The sequence below is a fragment of the Amia ocellicauda genome, chromosome 7 (genome assembly GCF_036373705.1).
Source record: "Amia ocellicauda isolate fAmiCal2 chromosome 7, fAmiCal2.hap1, whole genome shotgun sequence".
Taxonomy (NCBI): Eukaryota; Metazoa; Chordata; class Actinopteri; order Amiiformes; family Amiidae; genus Amia; species Amia ocellicauda.
In genome coordinates this window covers 22,631,922-22,641,506 of record NC_089856.1, presented here as the reverse complement: position 1 = coordinate 22,641,506, position 9,585 = coordinate 22,631,922, and the positions used below count along the sequence as shown (strand labels likewise).

The 9,585-nt window shown below is 44.1% G+C and overlaps 1 protein-coding gene and 1 long non-coding RNA gene across 2 annotated transcripts; both read left to right on the top strand.

Moving 5' to 3' along the window:
* The first annotated feature begins 1,293 nt into the window (after positions 1-1,293).
* On the top strand, positions 1,294-7,245 carry LOC136753848 (uncharacterized). Its single transcript, XM_066710233.1, has 3 exons — positions 1,294-1,817; positions 2,039-6,851; positions 7,009-7,245. The coding sequence occupies exons 2-3, from the start codon at positions 3,774-3,776 to the stop codon at positions 7,243-7,245; spliced, it is 3,315 nt and encodes a 1,104-aa protein (XP_066566330.1). The 5' UTR covers positions 1,294-1,817; positions 2,039-3,773.
* A 332-nt stretch (positions 7,246-7,577) lies between these two features.
* On the top strand, positions 7,578-9,585 carry LOC136753049 (uncharacterized). Its single transcript, XR_010817390.1, has 2 exons — positions 7,578-9,323; positions 9,545-9,585. It is a non-coding gene; the product is annotated as an uncharacterized LOC136753049 (long non-coding RNA).

The window sequence follows — 9,585 nt, the reverse complement described above, 5'->3', positions numbered from 1 at the left end:
GCTAGCGTAATCATAATACTTGTTTGTTATTTTACATGTTTTGTGCCTCGAGTCAAAACTCTAGTATTGGATAGATCTCCTCTCACTCTTAGTTTTAATATTATCCACACTGCTTGTCTCTATCCTATCTTTGCAAATACATGTTGTCTATTTACATTTTTAGTAAACCTATATCTGTATAAAACGAAACAGCCTCAAGGTTAATTCATGCAGATCAACCTCACCGCTAATCTGAATTCATATTAGTAAAGTATTGTGGTAACTTTAAGACTATTGAGGACTTGATGCTGTGGGTTTTTTGTATGTGGGTCACTAGATAACAGGACTTTATTCAGCAATTATTATTTCTTCGGATATTGATACCAGATAAAACGGAAACTCTAGTTTAAGTCCTAAGACAGTCGAAAGTACTTACTAATAAAACAGTAACTGTAATGATAAATTAAAACAATTTGTCCATTGCAACATTTTGGCTGTATCTTATGAGATCAGCATCCTTTAATTTCACTAAACTATTTACAGTAATCAGCTAGTGAAATGTGGTGTCTTATGCAATATCTGTCCCTGATGATTTCAGAGAATGTACCAAAGGATGACCCACACTGGGAGTTGCTGCATTTATTGGTTGATTGTATGAGCAAAATTAGCAAAAAAGTGAACTGTGACTACATTTCCAAGGTCAAATTATGTTACCATATACATGAGATATGCACATGTAGGTTACATTTCATATTTACTCAGTTAACCTCCAGCTAACTGAAACTTGTTTGCTTTATTGATTAATTGATTTAATGCAAAATAAAAGAATGCTTACTGTTTTTAAGTACCACACAAAACTCAGAATTCAGTTTATTTTATAGGTTTGTAAAAACAGGCCTCTTTCAATATATCCATATAGTATACTTCTATATTATGTTTCTTTGCTGAATTCTAAATGAAAGTATTACTCATGCACTCAATAAAATGCTGATGCCTGTATTATATTTTAGGCCAAATTCTATACACCAGCAGAACGAAAGGTACCTGCAACTGGATACATCCAGGAAAAGATTCTGAACATGCTCCTCCTGAAGCACCAGAAAGGCGACCCCGTACCTTGTTTGTTCCAGGTATCCAAAAAAAACAAAAACACATTATTTTACACATTCTATTTTAAAATTACTTCTCAAAGATGGGGGGATTTTTTGTTATTATAGTGTCCTTAGTAATTGTTGTATCTTTGTTTCTCCTTATCTATGCTTACATTCCATCACACGGAGAATTAAGTAAACTCATGAGTGTTTTTATTAACTGGTTGAGTCTGTGTAACCAGGTTGAAATTATTATTTTTTTGTTGTTGAAACTTCACCAAATCCTGATAAATATTGAATAATATGTGTTTTATTAAGTTCATAACATGTTTTGTACGGTTTAGAGTATATTCAAACTGAAGTGTTAATACCTGTACTGTTGCTTTAAGAGGTCTCAGTATTACGACGTCAACTCTGCGCCTCTCTCAGTTCGCGCTTTGCTCACTGAGAGGAGGTAATGATTTTTCCGCTGGTTATCATTAAGAGTTTATTTCGTTTTGTAGATAATATAATATAACCATATGCAGTTATAAAGTGAATGCTAGTCTTAAGAGTGTAAACATGCAGCCGTGTTGTCAAAATGTAAGCCCTGTAAATACACTTTTACAAGTTATACGGGAGACACATGTTTTTCAGTGCTACGGGGTTACCTGTGTGTTTATTTGCTAATAGGAGACTGACGAACTACGTGTGTGGAAGAGACTGCATGTTAAAGAACATTTTTCTGTTTTTTACTGATTTGTACAGGTATGTTTATTCAGTTAGTTCATTATTTACACAAATATTTTACTGGTTGTGTTTAACATTCTGAAAACCATATGTAATCAAATGTATTGGAAATGTATTTTATTTCATTTTATTTTTAAAGTCATCTAAATCACTCTTGTGTTAACGTAGGAACTATGTTAACTTAGATTGCCTATGTAAGTGTAAATTAGCGCAGTTCGCGCTTTGCTCACTGAGAGGAGATACCACCGCCATACGGCTTGCATTAAAGGAGCAACCAGTAGCTGTTTGTAGTCCGGGTCCTTCCTTCCGTCAGCACAGTCACAATCACAGAACACAACGCAGATCACGTAGACGTCAACGGATGTGCATTTAGCCAGATATACGGCAGACCACGCACACCCGTTACAATGGTGCCGTGACCTTTCAAGGATTGGTCTAAAGATCGACGTCAGCTCGTTCACCGAGGGAGGCTGTTATCACTTTGGGTACTCAGGTATTTCTCTGGACTGTGCCAAGTATTTCACTGGACTTTTTTTTTTTTTTATAGTTAAATCCACGAATTGGGCTATTTCAGCGAAGACCGGACATAAAAAGGAGAAAAAAATATTGGCCAATATAACAACATCTATGAGACTGAATGATATGATTGTTCAACTTTGTTATTTGATGCTCTTTGATTTTTGCCACATTGTTGCTGATTCTATTTGATTTTGTTTTTCTCAGTTTCATTTGTGTGCAGAGTGACTGAAACATGGCAGAAGGTAAAACATATTCAGTTGAGAGTGAAGGTGATGATGCCGAACGTGCTTCCTTTGAGTGCCAGTTTGGTGTGGGTAGGGGGTTTCTCCATCGACCTCTAGAGACCAGAACACCAGGGCCTAGTGTTGCAGAGTTAGGCTCTCCACGATTTGCCTCTACCCGCTATGTAGATCATGTCAGGTCAAGGCAGGGTGAGCAGAGCCCAGACTTAGGTTCACTAATTACACAGTTAGCTGAACAGCTAGGCAAGTCAATTACAGCTCAGCTACAATCTGACAGGGCCTCACATAGCACCACAACACCCACCCCTATACAGCCTACAGAGACGACGCTACCTAATGTTAGTGTCATCATGCGGTCAGATGCAAGGGAGCCACCTATATTCAGAGGTGACGGCTCAGACAAGTTTACAGTTCACGAATGGGAAAATCTAATGTCTTTGTACTTAACGAAGCGAGCAGTCCCAGTCTCTGAGCATTCGCAAGAAATCCTGGCAAGGCTTATGGGCAAAGCAGGGGATGTGGTAAGGATAAAGCTGCGGAATGACAAATCTATTGACCACACTGCCAATCCTCACATAATCTTTGACATTCTGAAACAATACTTTAGCGAACTAACGTACTCAAGCATGCCTCTAGCGGATTTCTATAATACACTGCCCATGCCAGGTGAAGACGCTATGGAGTATTGGATCAGGCTGAATAAGACAGTGGATGTAGCAGTTGAGTGCCTAAAGAGACAGGGCCGTAGCATCGATGACCCAGGCCATGAAGTCAGCATGATGTTTATTAAACACTGTCCTGATGAGTCTCTCGCAGGTGTTTTCAAGTTCAAGTCTGCAGAGAAATGGTCGGCCTGTGAAATCCAAGAGAGGCTTGATGAGCACATGCAGGGTGAGAAGGCTCGAGCTGCAGCTGTTAAGCCACCTGAGTCAAGCACAGCAGTGCACAAAGTTCACTCCCAGTGTCAGGTGCCTGTGACTGACTCACATGTTCCGCACATCGCTGTTCCTGTAACTTCCCCGAATATTGCTGGTGTCGACAATGATTGCATGAAGAGCTTGGTAAGCTTGTTAGACCGACTAGTCACACAACAGACACAAGTGCCAGCTAAATTCGTCACTCAAGCGGCTGTGCCACATTTCTCCCAGAGGGCATGTAGGGTCTGTGGGACTCCTGATCATTCAACACTGTCTCACTGCAGACGGGAAAACAGATGTCTGAAGTGTTTATCCCCTGGTCACTGGAAAAGGGACTGTCAGCGGACCAACCAACGCAACCGCTTTCAGCCTGGCGACGGTGCTGGTGGGCAAAATCAGCAGTTAAACTAGGAGACCCACACCCGGGGAGGGGCGGTGTGGGTAACGTAGATGAATCCCTCTTTGACACCTGCGACCTGGCAAACCTATATGCGGATAGTTGCGCTGCTGCACCTAAGGGGTCTCGCGTAGTCATCCAAGCTGCTCAGAAGATCCAAGCCTTTGGCGAGCTGTTCTACACACCTGTCCTTGTCAATCACAATGTGCAACTTACAGGCATGTTAGACTCTGGCTCGATGGCATGTAGCATCAGTGAACACGCAGTTGAGAGACTCAGCTCTGCCGGTGTCTTACCTGAGAAACAGCACCCTGAAGAGAACATTGTCCTGATTGGCTGTGGTGGCTTGCAGGCTCGACCTGAGGGCTTTTATGACTTGGAGATGCAGATTTACGGTGTTCGCATTGTTGTACCCACCTTGGTTGTGCCCGGTCAGCATGACGATCTCATCTTGGGTTCCAATGTCATTAAACATCTGATACGGGTCCTGAAAAGTGACGACGATTACTGGGATATTGCATCCAGACATGACCATCAGTCTGAACCTGAGGTTGATCGCTTCTTGTCGATGTTCACCAATGTCGAACGCTGGAGAGGGATTGCAGCCCCGGAAAAAATAGGCACTGTCAAGCTCACCCAGGCGGTGACACTCCTACCCAGACATGAACACTTGGTTTGGGGCAGACTCCCTGCTAATGTACCTATGTCACCTGGCAGCACAGTTGTTGTAGAACCGACCAGTTCAAAGGCCGTGCCACGAGGTGTGCTCGTAGGTCGTCTTGTCACACCTCTCTGGGGTGATGGGTGGGTGCCAATGACAGTTGTGAACCCTTCTGAGAAAGCGATCACCCTAAAGAGGAATTGCAAATTGGCGGATGTATCTCCATGCTTGGCAATCGAAGACCTAGATGCTTTCCAGGGTCTACAGGTTGCAGAGAAACCAAAGGACACAGAGCAACAACAATCACAGGCATTTAAGCAACGGCCTAATAGAGATAAACAACCAGATGCAGAGAATCCAGGAACTAACATCTCTTCCAGTGCCTGTCCTGATACTCCGCTGACAAAGAGTTTGGTTGAGTTAGGCCTTGGCGACATTGACATAAGCTCATGTCAGGTTAGTGAAGCCTGTAGGTCTCAGCTAACGCAGCTGCTAACCGAATACCAGGACATCTTCTCCAAGCACCCACTGGACTGTGGTGAAGTCCAGGGGTATACGCACCGCATTCATCTCACTGATGATCGGCCTTTTCGCTTACCATACAGGAGAGTTCCCCCAGCCCATTACCAGAAATTGAGGCAGGTTCTCACTGATATGGAGGAGAGAGGGATTATCAGGAAGTCGTCAAGTGAATATGCTTCGCCATTGGTGATGGTGTGGAAGAAGGACGGTGGGTTGCGTATTTGCACCGACTTCAGGTGGTTGAATGCCAGGTCTTTAAAGGACGCCCATCCATTGCCACACCAGTCTGACTGCTTGGCTGCCCTTGGTGGCAACTGCCTCTTCAGTACAATGGACCTCACCTCTGGCTTTTTCAACATTCCGATGCACGAAGACGACAAGAAATACACAGCTTTCACGACTCCCCTTGGACTGCATGAATACAACCGCATGCCACAGGGGCTGTGTAACAGTCCGGCATCCTTCATGAGGATGATGACTGGGATCTTTGGGGACATGAACTTCACGAAACTCCTGTGTTATCTTGATGATCTTTTAGTCTTCGCACCATCAGAGGAAGAGGCTCTGTCCAGGCTCCACACAGTGTTTCAGAGGTTACGGGAGAACAACTTAAAACTGGCCCCTAAGAAGTGCCATCTGTTGCAAAAACAAGTCGGCTTCCTTGGTCATGTCATCAACGGTGGGGGTGTGTCCGTTGACCCCACCAAGGTGGAGGTAATTTCTAAAATGAAAGTTCAAGATCTGATGGAGAATGATGAGTGCACGCCCTCTGTTCGGAGGATTAAATCATTCCTTGGCATGGTGTTTTATTATCAGCACTTCATCCCAAACTGTTCCTCCATTGCAAAACCTTTGTTTGCACTAACGGCAGGGCAAAAGAGACGAGGAAAGTTGGCGAAGGACAGGAAGTCTCTCGGTGTTTATCGCAAGCTTACTCCTGCAGATTGGTCTGTGGAATGTGAGGTCGCCTTTGACCAGTTGAAAACCATGCTGTTGGAATGTGTCGTACTTGCCCACCCAGACTTCGATGAACCATTTATCTTGTCAGTTGACGCGTCATTGGACGGGCTTGGTGCGGTGCTGTCTCAAGTGCCCCAAGGGGAATCCAAGGCCAGACCTATTGCTTTTGCGAGCAAGACACTCAGTGCATCACAGCGGAAATATCCTGCCCATAGACTGGAGTTCATGGCTTTGAAGTGGAGTGTATGCGATAAGTTTAGCCACTGGCTGAAGGGGCATAGCTTCACTGTTTGGACGGATAATAATCCACTTACTTACCTTCTAACTAAGCCAAAGCTTGACGCGTGTGAAATCCGCTGGGTGTCTAAACTTGCATCGTACAACTTTGATCTCAAACACCTGCCTGGAAGGAGAAATGTGGTGGCCGATGCCCTGAGCCGTGACCCTTTTTCAAAATCCATTGGACGGAGGCTGCTGAAGGAGCCGTATTCCAATCTGATTCAGGTAGCCAATGCCGTGGAGGAGGATTCTGTGCAGGATGTTTTCAGGGTCAGCTGCCAGTCCCAGACCCACAGATCTATAAACAACTCTGTGTGTAAGATCAGAGCTCTTTGTCAGGCACACTGTGACTGGGTGGATGCGGCAGAGTTCAGAGCACTCTGTTTAGCCCAACACGTTCAGCAGCTATCAAGTGGTCTGGATCTTTTGCCAGTGCTCTCTGCCCAGGAGCTACAGTTGAGTCAGCAGCAAGACATTGTCATCTCTCAGGTTTTACCCTTCATTGCCACCAGGAGGCGACCATCTAGGCGAGAAAGGCATGGTGCTGACTCAAATGTACTCAGGTTGTTCAAACAATGGGACAAGCTGGAAGTCCGTGATGGTGTTTTGTATAGGGTGACAAGGGACCCTGTTTCCAAGCAGAAAAGATCCCAGTACGTGTTGCCTCAGGGTCTAAAGGATAAAGCGTTGTCAGGCATCCACGATTTGGCAGGTCATCAGGGTCAAGATCGTACTCTTTCACTTGCGAGGCAGCGCTTTTATTGGCCTGATATGGAGAAAGATGTACGGGCGTATGTCAGATGTTGCCAAAGATGTGTGGTTGGAAAAACACCGGAACCTGCTGCTCGTGCACCCCTGGAAAGCATCAAGAGCTCTGCTCCAATGGAGTTGGTGTGCATGGATTTTTGGTCGGCAGAAGACAGCAAGCAGCGATCTGTGGACGTTCTAGTTGTCACCGACCACTTCACCAAACTCGCTCATGCATTCCCATGTCCCAATCAAACAGCAAAGCAGGTCGCAAAGAAGCTCTGGGATAATGTGTTCTGCGTTTATGGTTTCCCTGAAAGGATACATACTGATCAGGGCGCCAATTTCGAGAGCAGTTTGATTGCAGAGCTACTCCGGCTGGCTGGTGTTGCGAAATCCCATACAACAGCCTACCACCCAATGGGCAATGGGGGGACAGAGCGATTCAACCGCACTTTGGGCAGTATGCTCCGTACTCTTCCCCTCAAAGAAAAGCACCAGTGGCCTCAACAGATCCAGACCCTCACATTCGCTTATAACGCCACTGTTCATGAGACTACAGGCTACGCGCCCTTTTTCCTCATGTTTGGGCGTGTCCCTAGACTGCCAGTTGACGTCATGTTCAAGCAGGGGTTGAATGACCCTGGAGTCGTTGACTATGACTCGTATGGCAAGTCTCTGCTTTCCTCCCTGCAAAGTGCTATGGAGATCGCCCAGAAACACTCATCAGCCGAGCAGCAACACCAGGCCCAGCAATACAACAGACGTGTCAAGGGTACTTCCCTGTCTGTAGGTGATCGTGTTCTGGTGGCAAATAAGACAGAACGTGGGAAGAGAAAGTTGGCCGACAAGTGGGAGGATGGGGTATACACAGTTGTGGGTGCGAATCCCAGCATCCATGTCTACAAAATACAAGATACAAATGGACACACAAGAGTTGTGCATAGGAATCTGTTACTTGAGGTCAACTTCCTGCCACTCCCTGGGATGTGTCAAGATGAATCTGAACATGCTGGTGACGTGTCATTGGAAAGTGAGGAGTCTGATCAGGAAGATTGCGACTCTGGTGATGAAACAGCTATTATGGTCGGAGTGATGCCTCAGGAAGACACTGCACAGGATTTGTCATGCTCTGGGGATGAGACGGAGCCTGCAGTCTTGTCGCCTGGAGACTGTCCCGAGTCTAAGTTGTCTGATTCACAAGAACTAGTCCCACCCGGTCTAGTTCCTAGTCCTGTTAGGGTCATTGTTGACAGTCCATCCACTGCACCTGCACCACATGTTGACACCTCAGTTCGCACTGACTCACACTCACACAGTGGATCGAATAGCCACATTAGGACACGTGCAGGGAGACTGGTGAAGTCAGTTAACAGATTGATAGAATCAATGATTCAGAAACCATTCCAAAAGGGTCCAAATATTTTACTTAGTGACTATTGAGCTTTAACATATGTTTAAAATGCGTATGCGCTGAGATTTTTGGTTTAGTGCAAAATTTGAGTGATATTATGTGTACAAATGTCTACAGGATAATATTTTCTGAGGTCAAGTGTTGTGTGGCGTACTAGGCGTCACATTAATCTAGGGGAATTTAGAGACCTGATCAACCTCTTTCTTTCCTGAACCTTGTATTTGAGGTAACTTTTAAGTTAACTGTGGACTAGGTCTACCTTTTCACTTGTGCCAGTTTGTGTCAGTAGTAGACATTTCCTCCTGTAAGACATTCCTCAATCAGGATGTTGGTGAATTTTAGGAGGGGTGAATGTAACCAGGTTGAAATTATTATTTTTTTGTTGTTGAAACTTCACCAAATCCTGATAAATATTGAATAATATGTGTTTTATTAAGTTCATAACATGTTTTGTACGGTTTAGAGTATATTCAAACTGAAGTGTTAATACCTGTACTGTTGCTTTAAGAGGTCTCAGTATTACGACGTCAACTCTGCGCCTCTCTCAGTTCGCGCTTTGCTCACTGAGAGGAGGTAATGATTTTTCCGCTGGTTATCATTAAGAGTTTATTTCGTTTTGTAGATAATATAATATAACCATATGCAGTTATAAAGTGAATGCTAGTCTTAAGAGTGTAAACATGCAGCCGTGTTGTCAAAATGTAAGCCCTGTAAATACACTTTTACAAGTTATACGGGAGACACATGTTTTTCAGTGCTACGGGGTTACCTGTGTGTTTATTTGCTAATAGGAGACTGACGAACTACGTGTGTGGAAGAGACTGCATGTTAAAGAACATTTTTCTGTTTTTTACTGATTTGTACAGGTATGTTTATTCAGTTAGTTCATTATTTACACAAATATTTTACTGGTTGTGTTTAACATTCTGAAAACCATATGTAATCAAATGTATTGGAAATGTATTTTATTTCATTTTATTTTTAAAGTCATCTAAATCACTCTTGTGTTAACGTAGGAACTATGTTAACTTAGATTGCCTATGTAAGTGTAAATTAGCGCAGTTCGCGCTTTGCTCACTGAGAGGAGATACCACCGCCATACGGCTTGCATTAAAGGAGCAACCAGTA

What these genes read in the sequence shown, in the direction of transcription:
- LOC136753848 (XM_066710233.1), top strand. Translation starts at nt 3,774, where the DNA reads ATGTCTGAAGTGTTTATCCCCTGGTCACTGGAAAAGGGACTGTCAGCG. An exon ending in GGCATGGTGCTGACTCAAAT is followed by an intron (nt 6,852 to 7,008) that starts GTACTCAGGTTG and finishes ACGATTTGGCAG; the next exon opens with GTCATCAGGGTCAAGATCGT.